Genomic DNA, 27,060 nt, shown 5'->3' on the forward strand with positions numbered 1-27,060 from the left:
GTCTGTTTGAGCATTTGAACTTTGGAACTTTGGATTCTCACCTGTGGAAACAGGTGAGAGAGAACAGATAGTGGCATGCCTAATTCTATGAGGGTAAGAGATATGACTGAACTGCTGTAGAAATTGAACATAAATCTTAATTAGACTGCTATTTGACTGACTTAGTCACCAATGAACTCTTTTGTTACAGTTATATAGTTGTATTTTAACCATGAGTGCAGTAGTAAGAGTAAATTATAAGTAAATTTAATTTCTTGACATCCAAAATCTCACTTAAATTATGTCTGGGTGGTTTACAATGAAAACATACAGTTAACAAGAAACTTCTTATGAAAACAAGAACAGCTTCCCTTTATTCTGCTTTTAAAAACAATAGGTCACACTTTGTCTATCATCTCAATATTTTTAAGTTGATTAGTAACAGTTCTCAGGCAGAAATGTTATTTCAAATCACATTCCCTAAACTTTTAAACAGAAGCTTTATAGCCTCTCCCCTTTCTCCAAAATACTGCAGCAATTTATGCAAACTAAAATAAAGACATAAGTTAGTGAGATCATCCTACACCTAAACCAGTGGTGGGATTCAAAAATTTTTACTACCGGTTCTGTGGGTGTGGCTTGGTATGCGTGGCAGGGAAAGGATATTGTAAAATCTCCAGTCAGAGGTGGTATTTGCTGGTTCTCTGAACTACTCAAAATTTCAACTACCAGTTCTCCAGAACTGGTCAGAACCTGCTGAATGACCTAAACCATGGATTTTTAACAGAACTGAAGTTAAACAGAACATGCTTTCAGATAAACCCACTTCAACAAATAAGGTCAGAAAGTGAACAGGCAGCAAAAAACAACTTTCTTTCTTCCCCACCTGACTTCCATTTGACAATGCTGAAAAGTATGCTTTATTGTTCATTTCAAAACCAATTTGAAATCCGCTTTCTAAAATTGCTAGAGCCTTATTTCTATGCTTTATCATCCTGTACTACCCTTCCTTCTGGACAAATATCACAATATATTATTTTCAGAGCTACTTATAATTTATGTTTATTTGAAGAATGCAACCAAGTCAATAGGATTAGTCATATCAGTTCTGTTTGATTTGATCTCCTTAGCTGTATTACTATAATTCATTTCTGAAAAAAATTGAGGCAAATTAGACTCAAAGAACTTTATGCAAATGCCTTAACCAAATTAGATGACCTGCTTTTTAAAGTTGTACGATTACAGAACTTAAATTGACTTCTCAGCTGAAAAATCTAGGCTATTTTATAGCCTCTCCAGAAAAATCTTTACATTACAATTCAGTGACATTATTTTATTCTGAACTGAACTATGGTGTTGTGAAGACTCTTGAAAATACCACACATTATCAAGAAAAAGCATATGGAACAACAAACAAAGCAATATTCTGTTCTCAATTAAAGTACAAATAGCTAGGCTCACTTTGTCATACTTTAGACACATTATGCAATGGTCCAGAAATCAATATCACTGGGAAAGATTAAAGGAAAGAGGATGTCCAGTATCAGATAGATGGACATAGTTACAGCAGCAGCAGGTTGGGAAATGTTGAACAGACGGATGCATTCAGATCATTTTAGACAAGTTACTATATGGTCACTAAAGTGTTGACACTGACTTCATGACACCTACTCAATTTATTTTGCCAGATAATATTTATATATCATTATAAAATAAAGCTGATGTGACATTACTGAGAAATAGACAATAATACAAACTTTTTTACAAAAAAATGCCTGGTAATAAATATATATTCCTAAATGTCTATTTGTATATCACACACATTGAAAAAGATTTTGAGAAAAGAAAATTACTTTCTATTAATAATTAATCTTCTACACTGTGAATAAAATAATGAAATAGATGGGAAAAAATAAACATAGACAAAATATCAGGATCCAGAATTAAATGTCATAAATAATGTAATTTATATAGATATATATTCATTTACCTTAAAGCAATCTAAACGGTTTTAACTGATTATACATCATTCTTCACAGTGGATTAATTAAAATAGGCATACAATATTTATATAAAAAAATTAGCTTGATATACTTTAATTGTATTAGGAAAAAGTACTGTATAGAAATATAGCATTAGATTAAAAGTATAGCTATATAGTTTTTTCAAATTTGTAATTATATACATTTTTACAATATTTAAATTTAAATATTAATTTTTTTAGGTAAACAGAATTATAAAATAATGTTACTCATATTGTAGAGATATAATTTCTTATATGAATTCTGTATAAAATCCAATTAGTATATTTTAAGAAAGTTGCAAATAATAATATAGGGCATTTATATTATTAGTTTGCAAAATTTGATAGAAAGATAAAATGAAATACAGTCTCAAAATTACTTATGTATGCTATGATTACTGTATACTTGTACAAACAAGTCATTTCAGTGCATTTCTTGAAACTCCCAAATAAATATCAATAATTTGCTGGAAATGTAAACAAGTTTCAATCTGATTCAGAGATAGAAATTTTCTGGATGATGTCAGACAGATTTTCTGCCTCCAGATCTTCTTTACTATTGTCTGATATTTCGGGTGAGATAAAGCAACCAGAATCTCTTGGACAGTCATTTAATTGTAGTTTGTTAGGGCTGAGGTGAGGGTTTAACATCTGTGGCATTGGTTCTGTTTCCTGGTCTTGCTCATCTAAAAAATAAAAAACAATCAGTCAGCCAGAGATTAAATTATTTCAACAAGACCTGAGAAAAGCACAAAGTAGCATACAAAGTTCTTCCACTAGTGAAATGAAAGTTTCTTATTGAATCACAGTTAGAATAGAGAGGAACTGATGTCAGCCATGAAACATATTGATAACATTGATTTTTCAAGCCAACTTGATTCACAGTTTAAAATTAAGCTTGGTTTAGGGGCACTTTTTCAAAGTCATATATGCTGACAGAATGTCTTCTTTTACAAATTGTAATGGTATGTGGGAATGATCTTTAGAAATGGAAAAGAGACACAGCCAGGGAAATCATTGGATAAGAAGTACCTTATCCTGAAGCAAATACATGGGCAGACCAAACTTCTTTAGTTTCTTTGGATGTAAAGGGGATAGGAGTGAGATGTACTTTCAGATTTACAAGATTTTGTTAATGTATTAATAAGCAGGTCATAGGGTGTGTTTCTGGGGACTACTTCACAAGGCTGACCCAATCTTTGGGTTATCTTTGACCATTAATCATGATTGTTGATACCAGAGGTGATATTCAGTAGGTTCTGACCAGGTCTGGAGAACCAGTAGCGGAAATTTTGAGTAGTTCAGAGAACCAGCAAATACCACCTCTGACTGGAGATATTACGCCCATCAAGCCACGCCCACAGAACCCGTAGTAAAAAAAATTTGAATCCCACCACTGGTTGATACTGATAGAAGCTGACATAAACTGCAATCAAAACAAATAGTGGATACCAGATTGAGGAAAACCAAAACAGTTGTACACAAGCAATTCCTTAGTGTTGCATATTTAAACAATGTATTGATCATTTCTAAATAAAAGAAAAAATTCAGAAACATCCAAAGTTAACTGTGCAAAAACACATGCAAGGAAAGAAAGGCTTTCTTTTCTTGGTGCCTTGGTAACAAGAAAAATTTTTTAGAGGTCCATAGCCATAGAGCAATAATATGTAAATTCTGTGGCTTGGAATGAACAATTCAGGAAACTGTACAACTCAGTAAAATATAGGCATTAAAAAATCTTTAAACAGATCTTAAATCTGTTAATTATACAGATCAAACCATCTTAACTATCTTGATCTCAAAGGATTTATTGTAAATATATAATAAATAAAAATATATATTTAAATATTCTTAATTTATTATTATTTATGAAGCATATTTATTAAATGTACATATTTTGTATTATTTTATAAATATTAATGCAGCCATTATTACATTATTAAATAGTAATTATTTAGTAGATTGTAGGGGTGATACCAAAATATAATTTTATCATATTTTATTTATCTCTATTTTATACTATTATATTTTATTCCAATTTCATTTTAAATTGTATTTTATCCATTTCCATTTGAAATTGTTTTTATCAGATTTTAGTAATAATTTGTGTCTGGAACTCAGCACTTTGATGTGGCCCAAGGGTTAATAAATAAAGTAAAGTTAAATAGTAATAATTTAATTTAAATATTAAAATAAGTTTGCAATATGATTATTTAAAAATTATCTAAATAATGAATGTATTGCATTTTTAATTCATGAATTAAAAAATGAAGGTGTTTTTTTTTAAAAAAAGAATCAGCAAAAAATAATAGGTTACATATTCATAAGTAGATACCAACTGGCCAATTTTTTAACCAAGATTTTATTTGGTTATTTATATTAATATAACTTATGATGCAAAAAAAATTCTCCAATGTGTAATAAACAAGAGTTTGGGGGAAATAACCAGTGAAACTTTGGCATATTAACTAAACAACCAAGTACATACCTATCAATATATGTGCAATATTGGGATTCCTAAATAACGGATAGACAGAAGCGATGATGTTTTTGCCAGGGATTTCTCCAGGATAAGATGGGTCAAGACCTGTAGGATTCTTTGTAGAGAAATAATTTGGTCTTGTAGGCTAGAAATCAGGAGACTGAGTTTAAGTCTCATCTTAGCCATGAAAGCCAGCTGGATGACCCTTTGGCAGTCACTCTTTCTCAGCCCAACTAACTTCATAGATTTGTTGTTGTGGGGAAAATAGGTGTGTTGTGGTGAAAGCTGTGTTGCATATGTTCTCTGCCTTGAGTTATTTGTAAAAATAATAAGGCAGGACAGTGATTGATTAATTGATTGATTGATTGATTGATTGATTGATTGATGGAACAGATGGTTCAAGGCCTCTGCAGGCTGTCCCCATATTTTGTAGTAGTAGAACAGCAGTGGGCAACTAGAGTGAAGACTCAAAAAGATATCAGAACAATGATGGCGAAGAGGTAGGAGGCTGGCATATACCCCTTTGGAAGAACCATCTTGTGGTAAAGCCTGAAGGGCAAGATTTAGACTGATTTGAAGATCGATGTATCAGATATACCTTGGTTATTTTGAAACATTGCAGGGAGAACCTCTGATCAAGAATCCTAGAAAGTGAAGCTCACCAATAATTTTAAAGTTTAATTTAGCTAAATGTTTAAAAAGTAGTATAAAAAAGTAGTATAGCATGCAATTCAAGTTTATGCCTAAATAGTTATTCCAAAAGTATCTTTATCATTTGTGAAAGGAATTTCTCTACTAAATAGAGGAACCCCCCCTCCCCCAAAAGAAAGAAAAGCTAGGGATACGCAATATTATTCAGAGCAAAGTATAATGGTACTATCTAGAGCAGGGCTGCAAACTCACAACCCATGGGCTGGATGCGTCACGCACTGGCCATGCCTTGTTTAGCGAATGGGGTGGAAAAGTCAGGATATGTCATGTGACAACACTGTGACGATGTGAGTTTGAACCCCTGATCTGAGACTATTATTGTTTCCAAGGCTTGTCCTGCATGGTGGTTATACCATCTGCTTGTTTCCTAACATGCTTACTTTTGTTCTTATAAGAAAGCTATCAATGTATGATGTGACAAAGAGTTCTATTTTTTAGCTGCTTGTGACAGAGCTTGTTGGTGGATTGGGCTGAGAGAAGTGACTATCACTGTCACTGGGAATCACTGTCAAGAGAGAGGTAACAACCAGTTGGCCAATATGATCCAATTCTCTGTGAATCAATTGTGCTCTCAGGCTACAGTGTGGACCTTTTTATTGCAAAACTGCATTTCTCAAAGAGGTGACACATTAATCTTTTTGTATGGTTTCCTAACTGAATGTGTACTTTGATTTAAAGCATTTTACCACAAATGACAAATGTCAGTTTTAATCTGTAAAATATTAAAGGCGCAGGATACAGAAATCGGTTTTCTTTCTTTAAAAAAAAAAAAATCACTACTAATTGTTGCTGAATCAGCAGAACATACTGTCTTATCAACTTGTAGAAGTCATGTAATTTCCTTAAAGTAAAATAGTTTCATAAAAGATAAATGGCTTTTGGTCAGAGTTGTATAAGATAGCTCTAGCAGAGCCTATGATATGCATCATTTTGACATGTATATTCTATACTACTTTAGTCTATAGGATTAGGATGGAGATATTGAAGAAATATAAAGCTGATACATACATTCTGACAGACCTTTATTATAAATATTCATGATATGCATTTTTTACCCTTGGTTTACTCTTGATGCTTATTTTTTTTTCCTTAAATGTATAATTTCCTAGTTTATAATTATATGTAAGTATAATTGTTGCAGTCTTTCCTGACTCCAATGAAGCTCTAGAAACTCAGGCTCCCTTACAGATTATTTTATCTAAATAGGTCTATGATATAATCTTGTTGTGATTGCAGATGTGATACTGTGTTTCTCCAACAATACAGCCTTCACCAGTAGGAAGGCCCAGCATGATTTCTAGACATGATGAGGTGAAATTAAGCCCCGCCCCCCAAATTTAGGCCTATTTAAACCATGCGTTTCCCCGCCATTTCTCACATCGTTTGTTAGAACTAAACGAGGTGAAGAGTAATGGGGGGAAGGGCAGGGGGAAGAAAACCTGCCTTTAGGAGCACTCTGCAGGTAGCCTAGGCTAGAATAACCCGATCTACTACCAATAGAACATCGGCCGATGGAAGCTTCCCAAAGGCAGAGTCACCTGCTGTTTCTATCGGCCAGTAGAAGCAGCCTCGGGGCACGCGCCCACGCACACTGCCCTCACCACAAAGTTGTTTCTATCAGCCGATGGAAGCTCCTCAAAGGCAGAAGGTCCACAAATGCAGAGTCACCAGCCACTTCGGGGAGAGGTATGGCTATGCCTCAGGTTCCCAACTGCAAACTCAATCAATCGTACATATGCTGTTGTCAGAGTAAATATCAGACATCCCCAAGATTCCCGCTGCATGTCTGCTTTCCAAGCCAGCCGCTCTTCTTTGTCCCCTCAGTTAGTCCTATTTCCCCCTGCCCCCGATTTCCCACTGAAATCACTTGGATCGCAGGAGGGTTGCTAAAGAAGCTGTTGTCTTCTCCTGTCCCCCCTCTTTTAAACTTCTCTCTCCAGCCTTGGAAATCCTCTCCTGGGGACCCCATCCCAGCTCCAACCCTGCTTAGCTTCTAGCCTAGACAAGGCCCCCCAGGTGCACTCTGGGAATCCAAGGACCGGTTCTGACCCCCCCATCTCTGACTATTGAGCAGAGCCTTTGGGGAGCTTCCATTGGCTGATAGAAACTGCTTCGTGCTGGGGGGAGTGTATGTGAGCGCTCACCCTGAGGCTGCTTCTACCAACCGATAGAAGCAGCTGGTGACTCTGCCTTTGGGGATCTTCAATTGGCCAATAGAAAATGCTTCATGGTGAGCGGAGTGCATGTGAGCTCTCGCTCTGAGGCCACTTCTACCAGCCGATAGAAGCGGCTGGTGACTGCCTTTGGGGAGCTTCCATCAGCCGATAGAAACTGCTTCGTGGAGAGGTGAGTGCGCATGGGACGCTCTAGGTGGGGGTCCGCATGGAGGAGGAAATTAAGTCACCCCCCCAAAAGACGTCCTAGCTGTTTTTTCAGGACTCAAAAAAAAAAAAAAGACCCGGCCTTATTTTATGAGAAACACGGTATATATATGCAATATACTATAAGGTAATTCACTTATTTTGGCATTGTTTAGTATGCAAACTTACAATTATAAATTATATAAAAATGATGACAGTATGCATTTTATGAAGCATGCAGAAATGTCCTAGATAAACCATTTTTCCTACAAAGTTGACAGATTTTTACACAGAATTAGTTAATAAACCTTATTAGTGAAGTGACATGAATTTCAGTAGGACATATGCAATTGTCATGGCTATCAGAAACTCTGCTTGACTGAAACACAAAAATATGCTTCCCTGATTGGGTTCACTGTTAGACCTTTTAAAATGAATTCCAGCTGAAGCCTGGATACACATTTATGCTAATTTTGTAATTTTTATTTTATTTATTTATTTGATTTGTCAATCGCTTACAAGATAATAGGTATAAATACAAACATGAATAAGAATACAGGAAATAGGTACGAATAAATGGGGACAATGGGACAGGGACGGTAGGCACAATTGTGCACTTATGCACGCCCCTTACAGACCTCTTAGGAATGGGGTGAGGTCAATAGTGGATATAATATATTAGTTTAGAATTATGTTAATGTATTGGTTTTAAAAGCCTATGAATATAACTTCCTATGGAAGAACTTGTATTTTTAATAATACAAATATTTATATTAGTTTTGTCATTTATTTTGGATATAATAATAATGATTGGTTATATGAATTTATTATCTCTGCAGTGAAATTAATGAAATCCAAGAGTCTAAACATTTGGACATAGAGAAAATCCATGTCATAATTAGACCATACGTCAATCAAGCATTGCAAATTCTTTTTCAAGCAAAACAAGCATAAGCCTCCAAATTTTTGATCACACTGTCTTATCCAGTTTTATAGAAACAATCATTTATATATTGAGGGGAAGGCTAAGCTTAATTTTGAGTATTTCACTATTTTTTTCACTATTTTTTTCTGACTGATAACTAGTCCTCTTATAAAATTTGGCTTCTGATTCCTAGCAGTACACATAATCAATTTTAATTAGAACAATCATTTTTAGCAGGTAGAATTATAAATATTGACCTTGGCAAGTTGATTTCAAATGCAATATTTAGTTACACCAAAGATGTCCAGGATTTCAACTCAATTTTCCACTTGATTTGACTTCAGTGCTGCGATTTTGCAAAGGTCATGCAGAATTAGTTATTCTGCTAAATGTTAACCCCAGGAATACATTGGCTTGCCTTTCTTTCATTATAATTAATTCAGTAAACAACCTATTATGCATCTTTACATACTTTTCTTTTCTAGACATCTTCATTACCTTGTTCATTTATTTATAATATGGCAGACTCCATTACTAATTTATAAAGTAGATGAACTACTATTCTATAGCAATCTGGAAGGGCACTTTATCACTATAGACTTTATTCTTTTAAATCCGAATACATGTCTTCTGCTACATGTACAATGTCAGCAAAAGAGCATACATATATCTGATGCAAGATTTTGCCTAGGGGCTTAAAGACTACGATCTTCTGATGAAATAACCGCCATCAATATTTCAGCTCCAGGACATTAAAGCTTTCTGAGGCACATCCACAACTGTATAGTACATTCAACTTTCACCATTATTTTTTTACAGAAATGTATCACATACTTTCAGAGTCCTGTAGATTCTCAATAGCTGAAAGTAGCCTCATCCTGTCTTCTGGATCTTTGATGTTGAGTTCAACTAAATGCTTTTCATGTAGATCTTTCAAATCTTCTAATGTTTGATAGCCATTTAGCAAAAGGGTTGATAAATATTCCTAGACAGGAAAGATTTAAAATTTCAATTGTAATAAAGAAGTAAATTTTCACAGAGTACAGAATGGTCAAAAGGGCAGAGAGGAATGAGGGGGACAGGTGTGCATGGGGGGAGTTGAAACACATGCTGCAATCGTAAATGCAGGTGCCAAGTACATGAATTTTGGTAATGTTACCACAGGGGTACGGCAATGGCCATAAGTTTGAGAACTTGTCATAATTCTCATTAATTCAGTGCCTCATAATTTCAATCACTGAACAAATGGTTGCTAAAAGAGTACATCCTAATTTGAATATGGGTTTCCCAAGCTTCGTTTTCACTGGCAGAATGCTACAGGAGGCCGTCACAGCCAAACATGGAGCTCAGGGTACCTGCACAAGCCCCCCCCCCGAACTCTGTTTTTTGCTAGTAGAGTGCTAGCAAAACAAACAACTAGCAAAATGGCATTTGATCACAAGGCAAGGAGGCATCAAGAAATGTTTCTCTTTTTGCATCTGAACATCCAAGAAGGGACAGGAAAGGAGAAAGGAAAACAGGAAAGACAAAGAAAAAGATGGGTAGATGGGAAGAAAGCAAGGAAGAAAAAAGAAGGAAAGAGGGCAAGGAAGAAGAAAGAAAGAATGACGAGGGAAGGAAAAAGAAGAAAAGAGAACAAGGAAGGGAGGGAGGGAGGGAGGAAGATTTGACACCCTGATCTAAAGCAATCCATGACCTAAGCAGCAATTTAAAGCTGGAAAACAAAATTAAAAGTGAAGAATAGCTCAAGTGCACATATTTCCAGTTTTAGCTAACCTGGAGATGGATTTGCTCCAAGAATTCCTGAAGAGAATTAGGCTTGGCCATTTTACTTTTCTTGTGTGGTTTTATTTTTCTGGGTGCAGATTCCTCTTCTGTAATCAGATCCACGTAAATAAATTTGAAGTTTCCGACCTTGTTGTTTAACAGTCCAGTCCACATGCCCATTGGGGTTTTACAGATGATATCAATTATATCTCCTTTCTATAAGAAGACCAAGACAAAAACAGAATATAAAACTAAGAGTAATGTTAAAAAAATGACAGATGATTGTTGATTAATATGGCTAAGCTTTAAAAGAAAGTGAACAGGCAACTCAATACTTAATATACATTTTCTATTTTTGAGTAGATCTGCCACCAACCAACCAAGCCAACAAGGAGATGGGGAGTTAAGAAATAGGACAGATAGATGATAGATGGATACATAGATGATAGAGAGACAGACAGACAGACAGACAGACAGACAGACAGACAGACAGATGATAGATGTTTTCATGTTAAGAGGTATCCTGAAAATTCAACATAATTAAAGCACAAAAGCATGGATAATCACAAAATTCATAATTCAATAGAAATTAATAAATTAACTGAAAAGAACATAGACCCTGCATTTTAAAAGCACCAGGAAGCTTAATTTCTACAAGATTCTATAATTTTCATGTAGTGGAAAGACCACAGTTAAAAAAAACTACCCAACACACTATTACAAGCTTTGCATTTTCCATCATCAACATTAGTAATACAATGCACAACTCACAGTAGTGCAACGTTTGAATTAACTGCCTGCAAAATAAAGTGCATAATATACAACATACTCACCCACATCAACTTTATCTTTCCTAGTGCAAAAAAAATGAACAACAACAATCTAAACAGTAACTTACTACACAGGCAGTCATTGAAGTATGAATATCAATCTTCTCCTACCCCCTTTGCTATCAACATTTTACTTCATCATCCATTCATATCAAGCCAATAGAAATATAATGCTGTTATCAGGGTTAGATTAGTTTGGGAGGAAAAGACGTCCCAGAAACACCAGTCCAGTGTTTGAAATAGTTGAAACACTGGAAAAACTCAGATTTATAAAATTTTGGATCAACTTAGAAGCAAAACTTTAAAAATACACATTTTGATTCAAGGTGGAAATATCTGAGTGGCTGCTTCAAGGTCAAAATAATTTGTATAACCCTAGATAGGTGAGAAAAGAGATTGGTGGAAAACTAAGCAGAAAAAGAGAATTGCCATCTCCATGTACAATTAATGGTTTTGAATGTAATCCAAAGTAGTTGAGTTAGCACAATATATTGGTTTTGACTTGATCCAAGACATGTAGTTTATCCCATACTTGAAAACACTTGCATCAAATATTACACTTTTGGAGTCCCTGGGAGTTTTCCCTTCAGCCAGTTTCATATCACTGATAAGTTTAGGGGGGGAAATAATTCAGGAAGAAGTATCTTTTCCCCAGGTTAAAATTATTACTTTGTTATTCCTAGTCAGGAGTGAAACTCTTAATCACCTTTGCTGGTGACACAAACATAAGCATCATCTTCAGAGATTAACCAGCAAATGAAACAAGATAACAAGAAGGAAACAATAACAATAACAATAATGACTGATGAAATAAACCAAGGGGAAAACATTTTAAGAGATTAAAAAGGGAACCGGAAATGCAGGAAGACATGTTTGAAAGGGAGATGGGGCATGCATAGATACTTTGAAAGCTAGACAATGGAAAAGGGCAGAGATGGGAGAAATGTTTAAAATGAATAGTCAGGATGTAGATGCAGATAGGGTAAAGATCCAAAAGAGGAATATGGGAGGCAAGTTAAAAAATGAACAATTAAAGCTTTAAAGTGAACAAGAGATGACAGATAGAAAGTATTTGTTCTTAAATATAATGGTGGCATGATTAAAAGTTAGAATAGGGATAGAAATAAGAGAGAGGGGGAATATTAGTATACACATTCTTATACAATAAGATAAAAGTAATAATAAGAAATATTAGAAATTGAATGATGCTATTATTAGGTATGTTTAAACAATATTGTGATTGGCATTGGAATAAGGTAATGAAATATTGAATAATTAAGTAATGAAAGTCTATAATTTAATACAAATGTATCAACACTAGAACTACATAAGCTTGAGTACTGTAACAAATATGATTAATAGCACTATTTTTATTTGCACTAAAATGTGTGATATCCAGGTGCCATGCTGTTCATGCATTGATATGGATATATTGGAAAATAAAACTAAAAACTTGGAAAAAAAACACAAGCATCATCTTGTTTTTGTTAACGCTGTATGGAAAAGTGAAACACCCTCTGCTGCTTTCACAGATGTAGGTGAAGTAAGCAGTGTCTTTGGAATCATCTGTGAAAAGATACTAGCAAAGAAACTACAACAGGAAATAGATTTATAAATGCTTAAAGCACAAAGTCATTAATATATGTATAGAATGAAGAAATCTTGCCTTGATTTTTAGAGAGTCTGAATCGTAAGGACTGGGAGTGAAGTCTGTGTGTACTCTGGCTCTGCCACAGAATGGTCCAACATAACTGATTTCTTCATCAAACTTTAGACTGTCTCTGTTGCTTGTTCCATCTGAACAACAAGTTACACCACCTGGAAGCAATAAAAATGATTAATTTTTGCGTAATGTCTAAGATGGGTACCACATGAAATCAAGCTACTCCATAGAAAATCTTAAAGACATAGAATTATACATAAATATATCTACTACAGATAGACTCAGCCTATTTTTGATGTAAGGTGAGGGAGTGGCCTACTGTAGAGACAGTCTGCAAGTTCTATTCCTGCCTGTATATGCCACTTGTTTACTATGATATAACCAGTGTAATATTTGTCTGTCAAGCCAGTAAGGGTTTTTTTTTTACAATGAATAGGAGATTCTGTGTTTTTTTTTTCCAATTCAGATAATTTGAATGCTTCAAGAAAGTGAGTATAATTTACTAAAATTAGCATTGGAATAGTTCTATTGAATTTATGAGACTTAGTACTATTTAAGTTTGGCTAGATCATTTCCCATAATCTATTCACACATATTTCAGGCTAATTATTTTTGAGGCTGTTTTAATAGATGAACAATGTGGACCTCAAAGTCTACAAATCAAAAACACAAATGTCATTAAATGGTCAAAGTCTGAACTGGCAAAAAGTGATGTGCGGACTAGAGTATAGATCTTCTTCAAAGCTGAAAACTAATATATGTATGTATGTATGTATGTATGTATGTATGTATGTCTAGTGTGTTTGGGTCTTTTCCCATGTAAGATTAAGAGTATCTTGGTGACGTTTTGGCGAGGTCCCACTCGCCATCCTCAGGCTGGTGCTTTCAGCTTCGTGCCAGTGCAAGCAGTATGTGAAAGTCTGACTCACAGATGAACACTATACAGAAGCCTGATGATGGCAGATGAGATTCTGCCGAAACATTGCTACAACTTTAAAAGCACAACTATAATGACGTGGGAAAATACCTGAACAAAACTGAATACCATACATATAAATACCCACGAAAACTTAACAAAACAAATATCAGACTTCTACAGGGAGGAAACAAACAGCCAGACCAAAACTTACAAGAAGCTAGAAGTTAAAAGAGCAGGAATACTATGTGATCTCAAATTCCTACACAGCTGCAGAGACAACAATGCAACACCAACCTGCTTCAAATTAACATTTCCTCACAACACAGCAGCTACTAAACGTATCCTGAAAAGAACTGAAATGGCTCTACTCAGGAATGAGCTCCACAGAAAGAGATTCCAACTTGATCAGTTAAAAAAAGATTTCCTAATTCTACACCTGGAATTGAGCAACAAAATCCACCCTCTACTTTGGGACAAGATAAAACAACTTACAACTTGGAGAGCTGAAACTGAAACCATTTACAAAAATGACAAACTCCTGAAGAAACTAAAGAAATTAGAACATGACAAGAAAGCCCCCAACAACTCATAACAACACCTGAAACAACTATTATACAACATTTCCAACAGAGAACTCACCAAAACAGAAACAGATGTCCTAACCAAAGGATTCAATTATGCTATAGCACCCCAAAAAAATCCCCACAGAATCCATCATATGTGGAGTGGAATCCAGCCTAACTAAATTAAATACAGATGAAGCTGATAGAATAAGACACCAAGTCACTAACATCCTATCCACAAGCAAACCACCCAAAAGCAACTTGCACAAAGAGGAACTAAAAGCCCTACAAGCCTTAAGGAACGACAGCAGCATAATCATACTTCCAGCAGATAAAGGTAATGCCACAGTAGTAATGGATAGAAAAGACTACAAAACAAAATTGACAGACCTACTCCAAGACTCCACATACAAACCCATAAACACGGACCCAATCACATATCTGGAAAAAATAACCAAGAAGAAAATTATAACCAGCCACATGAGCAAAGAGATCCAACAGATGATCATCCCAAGAGAAAAATCTTTCATATGCCCCAAACTATATGGCCTCCCAAAAATACACAAAGAAGGCATACCTCTCAGACCCATAGTCAGCTCCAGAGGAGCACCACTACAAAACCTAGCCAAATACCTAGCAAAGCAGCTACAGCCCCGTGCTGAAGCAGCAGCTTCACATGTACAGAACTCATACCACCTCTTGGAAATGATCAAAGATCTACACGTGGATCAAGAAGATCTGCTTGTAAGTTTTGACGTGGTTTCACTATTCACTCAAGTCCTGATAAAAGAAACTCTCGAAATTATCAAAAATAAATACCAAACACCCAAACATCTCATGGAACTAACAGAACACTGCTTAACCAACACATATTTCATATACAAAGGACAAAGATACAAGCAAATTGAAGGAGCCCCTATGGGATCACCACTATCACCTGTCATTGCAAACCTATTCATGGAAGAATTTGAATCCAGAGCCCTAGCCAATGCCACCCACAAACCCAAACTATGGTTAAGATACATCGATGACACATTTGTGATTTGGCCCCATGGAAAAGAAAACCTAAACAATTTCCTAACACACCTAAACAGCACACACCCCAAAATCAAATTCACCATGGAAACGGAAACAAATAAATAACTACCATTCCTAGATGTACTAATCTACAAAAAAACAGATGGCACACTAGGACACACCATATACCAGAAGAAAACACACACCAACCGCTACCTCAATGCCCAATCCCACCACCCCCCAGCACAAATAAACTCCATGGCCAAAACACTAATTGCCAGAACCAAATGCCTGGCAGACAAGACACACATAAAGACTGAACTATGCATCCTGACTAAAGTACTGACAACCAACGGTTTCCACAAAACAAAATCACTGGCTTGGTCCACAAAAACACACTGAGACATAATGGAGACCTAGAAGATGAACAGACCTATGGAACAGCTGTCCTGCCCTACATAAGAGGTACTACAGACAAAATCAGCAAGATACTACACAGACATCACATCAAGACTGCCTTCAAAACAGACAGAAAAATAGCAGCCATCCTTAGAAACCCCAAAGATAAAATTGACCTGGAAAACCAAGGCATATACAAAGTCCCCTGTGCATCATGCCCTGCCACATACATTGGACAGACCAATAGAAGAATAAGTACCCACCTAGATGAACACAAAAATGCAGTAAAAAAGCTGGAACACACTTCCTCACTAGTCCAACACATGAAAGCCACAGGTCATAGTATCAACTTCAATGGCACCAAAACCCTAGCCACTATAGAAAACCCCAGCTACAGAATTATCAGAGAAGCCATAGAGATTGAAAAAAGACCTGAGAGCATGAATGGCAGAGATGACTCCATCAGACTGTCAATTATCTGGAAGCCTGCCATCACAAACAAAAAAATCTCCACACCACAAGCCAGCCAAACACCTGGGCACAAACAGCCTCCCCCTGATACCTCCAGCTCAAACAGACCCCAACCAGGCACCCAGATGAAACCTAGCTTCCTAATAAATGATAGCTGTCCTTCTACCCGAAGCCAAGCTGCACTAAAAGCCTCCAATACAGGAAACACAATGTTGCCAGCCAATCAAGACAAAAAAAGCTACAAAACAGACAGAAGATATTAGAAACACCAATCAAGCAGAACACATCAAATTCCAAGACCAATAAACACAGACCAAGACTTCCAACCAATCAGGATGAAGAAAAAACCATTCTGGCACAGCATAGGCTAGCACCAAATTTAAAAGTGAAATGGCTGTGAATGTCTGACTCGCAGACAAACGCTATATAGAAGCCTGATGATGGCAGATGAGATTCTGCCGAAACGTTGCTACAACTTTAAAAGCACAACTATAATGATGTGGGAAAATATCCGAACAAAGCTGAATACCATACATGTAAGTTCCTGCGAAAACTTAACAAAACATATATTATTTAAGCAATCATTGAATATTTCTTCTAAATTCAGGCATATGGGAATCAATTTTTACTGTATATGTTACTGAATATATTTTCAGACACATGGACTGCAGAATGAAAGTTTTATTTTCAGAGGTTCTATTTTTGGTCAAAGTTGAAGAGTGTTGCTTCAGCACATTTAATTAAACACTGTAGTATTCCACTCAAATGCTTTTTTGATAGCAACGATACTGTGAATATATTTTCTCCAAAACAGCATACATAACAAGTAAATAATCATACCTGATAAGTTTTCTTAAATATATCTCGGAACTGTCTAAATAGACTCGTTAGATCATGATATTTCTGAAAACTTTACAAGGAAGTTAGGCAACAGGAATTAAATTCAGAAGTAGGGCAATGATAAAATAAACCTATGCCTTCTTTTGTGACAACAGGATTTTAAAAGAAACTAGATCACCCATTGGCTCATCCTCCTTTCCATATATAATATAGGCTGTTTCCCCTCTTCTCACAACTCTCAGGAGACACTTGTTGAAGCTGCCTCCTTGGTTGACATTCTGAACTGCCTACTAGTTTGCTTGGGGTAGAAGGAACAAAAGGATCAATGGCCCATCCTTGCTTGCCCATCCTGGCATATCTCCAAGGGTCCCCACCCTTCAAAGAGATGAGCATTCATCCTTTGACTGCTGGTGCCCCTCAGCCAATCCTAACTTGCCAGCAGACATCTGAGATGTTCCCTTTTCCTTCCCTTGCTGCCCACTGCTGTTAAGATATTTAAGTTTTGGCTTTAGTTCCAAAACAATCAATCGCCACTTGCCCAATTAGATGAGGAATCAGAGGAAGGTAAGAAAGAGGGTGGGAATATGTTCCTCCTAACTTCTCTTATGCCGTGCAACCTACCAACCTTTCTGAGGAGTGTAGTATAGCTGTTTTAGTACAACACTAAAGTGGTTACAACTTTGCCAAAATTAAATAAGAGTAATGTGTTCTTCATTTTGAATGCATTCTATAAATTAGCCAATTTTAGGTATCTTGGTTCAACAATTGCTATCCTATGATGCACGGTTTTGCACAATTGAAGGTGACCAATAGACAAACAGACGTGAGAGTTTTAATAGCATATGGATATTAGATGCATCTGGTTACAGTGAACCTTGTTCTGAATTAAACCCAAATAGGGAAATTAAATTCATCTAAGAAACATATTGGACAAATGTCTCCATGCACTAACATTAGATATATATATATACAATTATAAGATAGCACATAATGTTTAATAATGAGATGAAATACAAATGTTTCTGCTGGTTTATGATGGTTTAGTTCCTCAGTAACCCATTTCATAGTATTAATACAATTCAGGCAGTCCCTCTTTTAATTTGTAACCTGTCAATCAGTGGTGGGATTCAAATTCTTTTACTACTGGTTCTGTGGGTGTGGCTTGGTGAGTATGGCAGGGGAAGGATAATGTAAAATCTCCAGTCAGAGGTGGTATTCACCAGTTCTCCGAACTACTCAAAATTTCCACTACCGGTTCTCCAGAACTGGTCAGAACCTGCTGAATACCACCTCTGCTTTCAATGATTTCTTAGAACTGCTTTACTTTTTTATTAATTGCAGAAAAACCACTAAGGAGAAAAATATGTTTAGAAGCCCCCAAAATTCATCTTTTTGGAGATATCCACATGGTTGATTTCAAGATATGTTTAGTAATGTGATGAGTTCACTAGAAATGCAAAAAGAGAGATGGAAAAACATTCCATGCATTAACCATGGTTGATTTTGGTTTAATTGTTTGGCCTAGGCACACATAGAAGGACATTTAATCTAGGCACAACAAATGCTTTTGGGGAAGGAAGGAATAGCAACAAGAGTACTGGCAGGAGGAGGCATGGTGGTAACAGCTGGGAAATGGACGGACTGATTGTATAGGCTACACTTGAAGCCCAGGACACCAACAGCGATGATGGCTAAAAGACAGAGAAAGAAAGGAACTGGAAAGATTGAAGAGGTGGGTAAGACAGATGGGTATGCTATGCTTAAAAGCTACAGTATTATCAGTAGTCTAAAGTAAGATAGGGAAAAGGCAGGGGTAGGATTCAAATTTTGTAACAAACGTTTCCCCCCCCTCTCTCTCTCTTCCTCTCTTTCTCTCTCTCTCTCCCCGCTCTCTCTTTCCCCCTCTCTCTTTCCCCCTCTCTCTTTCTGTCCCTTCCCTTCCTCCTTCTCTCTTTCCTTCTAAAGCTAGGAGACCCACCTGAAACACACACACACACACACACACACAAACACCTTGCTAACCCTGATATTCTATGATTCTGTAAGGATCTCCTTCTGGAGCAGGAGGTTGGACTAGATGACTTCCAAGATCCCTTGCAGCCCAGCCCTAGATTGCTGTGCTGCTTCAAAGAGTCTTCTGAAGCCAGGGTTTGTGTTCTTCCTTCCTCTCCTTTTTTTCTGTCTCCCTCCCTCCCTCCTTCCATGTATTTGTCTATCCATCCATTTATCTCATTCACTTTCTTCTCTCTCCCTCTCTTCTTTCTCTCTCTCTCTCTTTCTTTCTTTCTCTCTCTTTCTCTTCCTTCCTCTTTCTTTCTCTCTTTCTTTCTCTCCCGTTCTCTTTCTTTCTTGCTCTTTCTTTTTCTCTCTCTCTCTTTCTCTCCCTTCTTTCTTTCTTTCTTTCTTTCTTTCTTTCTTTCTTTCTTTCTTTCTTTCTTTCTTTCCTCTCTCTCTCTCTCTCTCTCTCTCTCTCTCTCTCTCTCTCACACACACACACACACACACACACACACATATAAACACACTCACACGCCTGGTCTGGGATGAACCGAATGATCCTCTGAGCTCCAGATAACAGCGGGTGGCGGGAAAATGAAGAAGCGGGGAAGGCATGCAGTGGTAGCAGGGCCGTGGAGACCTCCCCAATCCCTCCCAAAGTATGGTATGTCTGTGCATGGTGGTGGCAGTGGCAGCAAAATGGAAGGAAGTGGGCAGAGGCAGCAGGTTGCAGGCATATCGTGCACGTGCATGATGTTGCGCATGCGTGATAGGGACTGACTAGGCAGGGAGCAGAGAAGCAGACAGAGTGGGGTGGAAACCAGCCAGAGGCCTGATTTACCAGTTCTCCGAACTACGGAGAATCATAACAACTGGTTCTACCGAATCGGTTCGAACCTATAGAATCCCACCTTTGGGAAAAGGTATTGTTGGCCCAGAAGAGAGGGAGGAACAAAGTGAATCTGCCTTGTCCAACTTATCCCATATTTTGTTTTATCCACAATGCAAAAGAAACTGAATGGTCTGGATTTCAGGTCTGCCAATCTTTATAATGCAATAGAATTCCAAAATACAAAGGGTGTATTTTTTTCCATCTGAAATAAAATACATTTTCTGTTTCATGCAAACCCTTAGAGCTCTCTATTAAAATTATTAGAAAGATGAACATCTGCAAAATATTATCCTGTATTTGAGCACTTCAACTGGCAGAAACTACGTTTATTTGAAAATATGATTGACCTAGAGTCTAGACCTAAGGCATGAAAATTGAGCTGGTATGTCAGTGAACCATTCTGCTTGAGAATAAAGAATTATTTGGGTTTCTATTTAAAAAAACAAACAAACATAAAAAGGCAACTCTATGGGACAGAACGACAGTATAAAGGGCTATATAAGAATTATTCAGTAAAATATCAGTTTTTGCTCTTTGACCATTGAGTCAGTGGTGGGAGTCAATTTTTTTTACTACCAGTTCCGTGGGCGTGGCTTGGTGGGCATATCAGGAGAAGGAGACTGTAAAACCTCCAGTCAGAGGTGGTATTTGCTGATTGTCCGGACTACTCAAAATTTCCACTACCAATTCTCCAGAACTGGTCAGAACCTCTGCATTGAGTCCCACCAGACAATAGGTCTTTCGTAATTTTTATGTGTATTGACAATCAGATAGAGCAGGCCGTAACATGTACTTTATACTGATATAATGAAAGAAACGGAATTTTATATACCATGCTCATGACTAGACCTCACCCCCATAGTAGTAGAGCTCACTTCCAATAAAATTTATAAGTATTCAGCTATTTTAGTTGAATTTATGTTTCCACCCACATAATATTTCATGGCCAAGCAACTAGGAAGATTCAGCAAGGTATTCTGTTCTTCAAATGCTTCATTTTGTTTTCTCCAAATGTGCCTTGTTACATTGTGGCCAAATGTTTGTGTTTCATCAATCAAAAGCACTTTGTTTCCAAACATTTCAAACTAATTCAGACATACTTTAGACAATGATTTTTGTAATGCAATCGAGTAAAGATTATATTCTGACAACTCTTACATGCAGAATATTGCTGTATAAGCAATATTGTATTGCAGAGGATTGAACAACAACTCCAGCATCAGCTAAAATTTTAAGGAGCTCATTTGCAGATCTGTGGGTTCTGAATTGCCAATTTAGTCATTTTTGCACAATTTTTTTTTCTTGGTCTTCTGAATCTTGCCAAGTTTCCTATAACCCCAATTTCTTAACAGTTTTCTTACTATTGAAATAGCTACCTGGAAACATTTTACAAGTAATCCTCAACTTCCAGTATAGCTGTTCATTTAGTAACTGAAGTTCCAACAAAACTGAAAAGTGACTTATGGCTAATCCTTGCAATTATGTTTGTTGCAGCATGGTGAAAATTTGGGTTCTTGGCAATGGGCATGCATTTATGATGGTTGTATCACGATTACCATTCGAGGAACAAATTCCATGGTGCTGGATTCACTTAATGAATTTATGATTCACTTAACAGCTGTAATGATTCACTTAATAATCATAGCAAATATGGTTGTAAAATAAACTCAGAGATTATATATTTTCTCACCTTTGGGACTATCTTCCCCTGGCTAATTGTATGTCTAATACATCAATCACCTTTTGTGATATTATTAATACTTTACACTGTTGTAAAAAAAATAGTAGTGAATCACTTTGAAGAATTTCCAAAGACCTACATTTGCCATATTTATTTTTTATTGTGAATCTGCAAGTATGCATTGATATTTTATTATTATTATGCAGAGAATATCCAAACTTTTTTATTTATAGATTGCTTGGAGGACATAACTTGGAAAAGTCTGGAATATTTACTTCTAGAATTCTCTACCAGGCTGATCATCTACAATTCCTGGACTAGAAAAGGGCTGTGTTATGTTCAAGATATTATTTGAATAAGGTTAATATTTTCAGTCAGTTACACATGCACATATACTTTTTATATAACTATTTTTTACTTACTTGAAGAACTTTGGCCGCTATTAAGACTATACAGGCTGTCCATGGAGTCACTTGCCTTTATAGAAGCTGTGATTGCTTCTCCTCCAGGGTGACTGTCCCTATTTGAGGTAGAAAAACTTTTCCCCCCTTCATTCTTGAGAAATAAAGAGAGAGAGAGAACATTTTTTTTTTGATGTTGCTCTTCATTATACGATATCCACTTTGTAACTTATGGCATTTTAATTAATTAATTGCTTTCAGACAAGCATTACAATAGCAAGACTTTACATGGTCATTACATACCATTTGATAAATAATTGTGTAACAATAGCTTCACAAATACTTTATATAATGTCATTTACTATTACTAACAGCTCTGTTACTAACTCCTAAATAAAACTGACCCATTTTTTCTTTTTCTTAAATCTTAAAACAAATTTGTTTCTATGCATGATATATTTAAGATTTTCTATTGGAAATCATTGAATATAGCTGTACTTTATTGTTTCCACAATAGGCTGCATGAAGGAGTTGTGAACATGCATTTTACTTATAGCGGGAACTTGGGTGTATTATTTTCTGTTCTTTGAATAAAGATCACTAGCATTGTTTTCTTTCTCAGGACATCATTGTGGCATTTCCAGAAACAATTTCTTTCTTCAGTCCTTCACAATGCATTTTTAAAAGTGGGTTATGTTTATATACTTTGTGAAACATATCTTTGCTTTATTGAATATTTGGTCTATTCTGTCTACCTTCTGCTAGACTCATTTAAAAAAATTCCTCGCAGCCGTCTTTAGTACTTTCAGCAAATCCTGCCCTTTCATTTTACAAACTTTCTCTGAACTGTTTCCACATATTTTTTAATTTTGTTGAACAACATTTGTTGAACAACATTTCATTGAACATATTTTAAAGCTAACATATTTGATTGTATATGCCTAATATCAGTTTCAAATGTTAATTTGAACAAAGATATGTTCATATTATATGCATATGTTGCTGAATAAAATATACTAGGCAATTCTATAATTACCTCATAAAAGGAATAAGTGAATCAACATAAAATTCTTCTGAATATGTCCCATATGCATTTTTGTGTCCTCAGAAAATTTTCTAAATTCATACATTACAAATATAACAAGTAAGAAGGCTGCTTTTACAAATATTTCCATGAAAGGAATTCCAATTCAATTTTAGCTTCACAATATAAAAAAGTATGAGATTCTGGAGAAGAAGAAACAGAGGCAAGGAAAGTCTTAAGAGCCTCTTTCTGCTTTTCCATCTATTAGAATTATATCACTAGGTTTTTTTGCTGCATGCCTTTCCAACATGATGTCCTTACCCAGAACCTTCTGAATATTCATTAAAGCTGTGAGTATGAGTTATCTGATTTCTGAAAAAAAGTTACTTATATTTGAAAATTGGAGTCAGCAATTGGTCTTTCTGGATAACTTGAGTAGGAAGAAGCTATGTTTTTCTGTTTTATCTTTGGAGAAAGGAATGCTCTGAGAGGAAGTTATGGTTTGCATAAAAAACAAATTTTTGCTATAGCCTCATGTATGGGAAGAACCAAACATGGTTCTCATGAAAAGCCAGAAATGTTTTTTTGTTTTGTTTTGTTTCATGGCTGTGGTGTGAGAGTATCTATGAAACGTAACTAGAGGAACATGCCTACAAGGATCTAAGATTTAGTCAATGAGTTATCCACAGAAGTTTTTTTTTTTTTTTTTGCTTTTAAAAATTTTGCCCAATGAAGGTATTTATCCGAGGGTTAATCTTAGCTCATGACATACTCAGTACTTAGCAGCAAAAAACTTAAAATTCAGGCGCCTTATATTAAACCTTAAATTTCTTTCATGTACCTTATACTTAGATATGGAACACTGCAAGTATGCAAGCAAGCTACAACAAAATAATGGTTAAAATAAAGTGTGTTTTCTGTCTTCTTGCTTTGTCTTTTTAGTGCATTTTTGATTCAGTCTTTCTGAGTAGATGCTGTATTGCAATTGTAAATATATGTGATTTGCATAATTAGAGTCAGAGTTGCTGTAGTTGGCTAAATGATCATTTTACAGAAAGGTAAAATTATAAATTATATACAATTTGCCAAGAACTTGCATAAAGAGAAAAAAAAATGGAGCCTGAGTCTCAGGGTGCAAAACAGTAAATTAAAACAAAAGTTTACCATTTCCTCTGAAAGTGCCCTAATGTACTTTTTACCCATCTTTTTCTTCATAGTCAGAGAAATGGCTCGCATCTTTTTTCCAATGCTTCCTCCATTGTTGGGTTTGTTTTGTCTCAATTCTGTGCCATCACATGTGGCATATACTTCATCTAGCTATTTAAAAAGAGGACAAGAAAGAAAAACTTTTAATAATCACACACACACACACACACACAGCTCTATTCAGGTAATATATTTGCCTGAGAGTTCAGTGAACCATACTTCCCCTCTCTAAATTATGCTGTGACACAGCCAACCATCCACAAATAATTGCACTTGTCTGCAGTCGGAATGGTATATACACGCAGGTTTCCACATGAACCAGAATTCTGTAATCTCAAGCTTTCCATTGCAATTAACTATGTTGTATTTGTGAATAACATGTTTATTCAGTGATGTCATAATGAAAATCATTTGCTGGAGTCTACATGGCAACATATCACCTGAAATAGAGCTCCACTTCTATCATAGCAAGAGTTCCATCAGTAAGAATCTGCAAATGCAATCACAACTTTTCTACTAAAAAATAAATGTTTTGCTTCAGTGAAAGAAGAAAGAAATATAAAAATCTTCATAATGCCAGAGTAACCCCAGAACCTGCAAGAGAAATACAAGGCATGGCATTTGGTACAAGAGATTTGTTATTACACTAATCCTTCTTTTCACTTCTTTTGGAGGCTTTAAATGTTTTAAAAACAGAAGTTCTTGACTTCTCCCACTGGAAGAGGAGTAAAATTTAGCAGAGTATCAAAAATGAACCAAGATATGTTGGTTTTGTTAAAACTCTTAGGTCAGGTATGACTGTAGCATCTCAAGATCTACAAAACAGCAAGCACTAGTATAATTAATTAATAATACCACAGACCCTTTCAACTTCATGCACTCTGGTTTAACAATTCACATTTTGATTATGGATAATGTGGAGTGGGGGGGTTACTTTTTATCTACAACTAAACACTTATTTTAGAGGTCATAAACTTTAATCAAATGGAGCTAAGTTGGTTATTGTACAAAATATGCCTTCCATTATATCTTGAAAAGTCAAAGGGATGTGATGTAAATGAACTAGACTGCACAGTATACAAACCTCAGATGAATCATTTGGTTTTGATGTTGAGTGATGTCTGTGATGGTCAAATTTTCCAAAGCTGCTTGACCTCTATAAAAAGGAAATCAATGCTTATATATACTGGATGCTGTTGTTATCTTTAAAACTGATTCACTATAATCTGGAAAAATTATTTATCATATATTTGGGGATTACTAGCAAAAAATATCTCAGATAAAGTAAACAGACTTTTGCAGAACAGAAATTATCAGTTGCGAATACTTTAATTTTGAATGCAAATTGCCGAACAGGTAATTTCAATCATATTCACTAAATGAACTAGGATATTGTATTGTGAGGCTATATTAACCATATGAATGATGCAACTAATAACAACAATATTCTTGTGTACTATCCAGATTCGTTTTTGGCAAAATGAGTGGCTATACTAATTTCATAAGTAAACAAATCACACATTTACCTTATTGCCAAACATTGTTTAGGTCAATAAACAAAATTAAAATAATAGTGATTTTAGTTTAGTGTAGTTTATTGTCACTGCACCTGGTACAATGAAATCAAACACCATCTTCAGTGCACGTCATGACCATGAAATAAACACAAACGCACATCCTTCACCCTCGACACATTGAACCTAAAACCCCCAACACCACACCAACACTGCACCATACAGCAGAATTCAAAAGAGCTACTGCCCTGGGATAGAAGCTGTTTTTCAGCCTATTTGTCCTTATTTTTGTTATTCTGTACTGTCTGCCAGATGGTAATAGTTAAAAAAAGGGGGGTTCCCAAGATGAAATAAGAATTATATATTTATTGCTTATACAATGAAAACCACAGCATACTTTAATGAATTTATCAATCATTTCTTTGTCTTCTTTTATATCTTCCATGTTGATGCTGAAAGTGATTTATGGCATGGGCTTAGAGAGATTGTGGGTATTTCAGCCTTTATGTAACAGTAGTATTGAGCTAAAGAATAGTATACAATTGATGCTTATTGTGCATTTTACAAAGTAGCGTCCTTGCAGAAATTTTACTTTAGAAGGTGTTTCAACCTACTCATATATCACACATTTGCTATATTTGTTAAATCCAATTTCTTTTACATTCTTTAAAACTAAAAACATTGGCAGAATAATTTATAAGCAGCTTAAAATTATAATTTCAACATTATATAGCTCACAATTATATATAGACCATGCTTGCTAGTTTCAGCTTTAGTGTGAATCTTTATTTTAGTTCATAGACTACATTAATCTCTAATTTTCAGAAGCCAAAAAATAATTATGCAAATGGGGATGTGTTTCCTATATGATCTTTACACAACTAGCTGAAGTAAAATAATGCTTCTTGAAAAGAAACTTACTGTAAATTTTCTATGCTATTATTTATCATAAGTACAAACACACAAACATACCCAAAACACATAAATAAGTTGTATGGAGAGCATTACTTTAATTCAAGTATTATAAAAGCAAATTGCCTACAGTTATTTAATTCTTTCATGATGAGTTAATATCAATTAAGATACAGATTTTTCACTAAATTGCTTGGACTTCACCTTTGCAATTGCAGTCTCAAACATCAAGAACACTGAATGTAATTACAAATTATGTGTCTGAAATGCAATATAAAATAATATAGTCTTTGTCCATATATAGACAAAGCTTCATATTAAGTGTGAGAGGCAGTTTGAAGTACATTTATGTAAAAATAAATTCAGTTAGATTTCCTGCCAAGGATATATATTTAGCATTCAGGATTTTTTTTTCTTAATTACATTTACTTGACTGGTTTACTGAAAGCCAAGCTAGCCATAAATCTGATGTGATAGCAACTA

At 35.5% G+C, this 27,060-nt stretch overlaps 1 protein-coding gene across 5 annotated transcripts in view; it reads right to left on the reverse strand.

The window, feature by feature from the left end:
* Positions 1–1,654: 1,654 nt before the first annotated feature.
* SAMSN1 (SAM domain, SH3 domain and nuclear localization signals 1) overlaps positions 1,655–27,060 on the reverse strand; it is a 103,823-nt gene continuing 78,417 nt past the window's right edge. For all 5 annotated transcript variants that reach the window (XM_087937516.1, XM_087937515.1, XM_087937517.1 and 2 more), the window contains 7 exons: positions 25,236–25,307; positions 24,110–24,262; positions 21,943–22,075; positions 12,744–12,895; positions 10,257–10,463; positions 9,315–9,465; positions 1,655–2,688 (listed from right to left, as the gene is read on the reverse strand). In XM_087937516.1, the coding sequence (XP_087793642.1) occupies positions 2,489–2,688; positions 9,315–9,465; positions 10,257–10,463; positions 12,744–12,895; positions 21,943–22,075; positions 24,110–24,262; positions 25,236–25,307 (1,068 nt within the window). In that variant the 3' untranslated portion in view covers positions 1,655–2,488. The remainder of the gene's footprint in view (positions 2,689–9,314; positions 9,466–10,256; positions 10,464–12,743; positions 12,896–21,942; positions 22,076–24,109; positions 24,263–25,235; positions 25,308–27,060) is intronic.

Source organism: Pseudonaja textilis, chromosome 7 (genome assembly GCF_049901715.1).
Source record: "Pseudonaja textilis isolate UNSWEBS1 chromosome 7, rPseTex1.2, whole genome shotgun sequence".
Classification (NCBI taxonomy): Eukaryota; Metazoa; Chordata; class Lepidosauria; order Squamata; family Elapidae; genus Pseudonaja; species Pseudonaja textilis.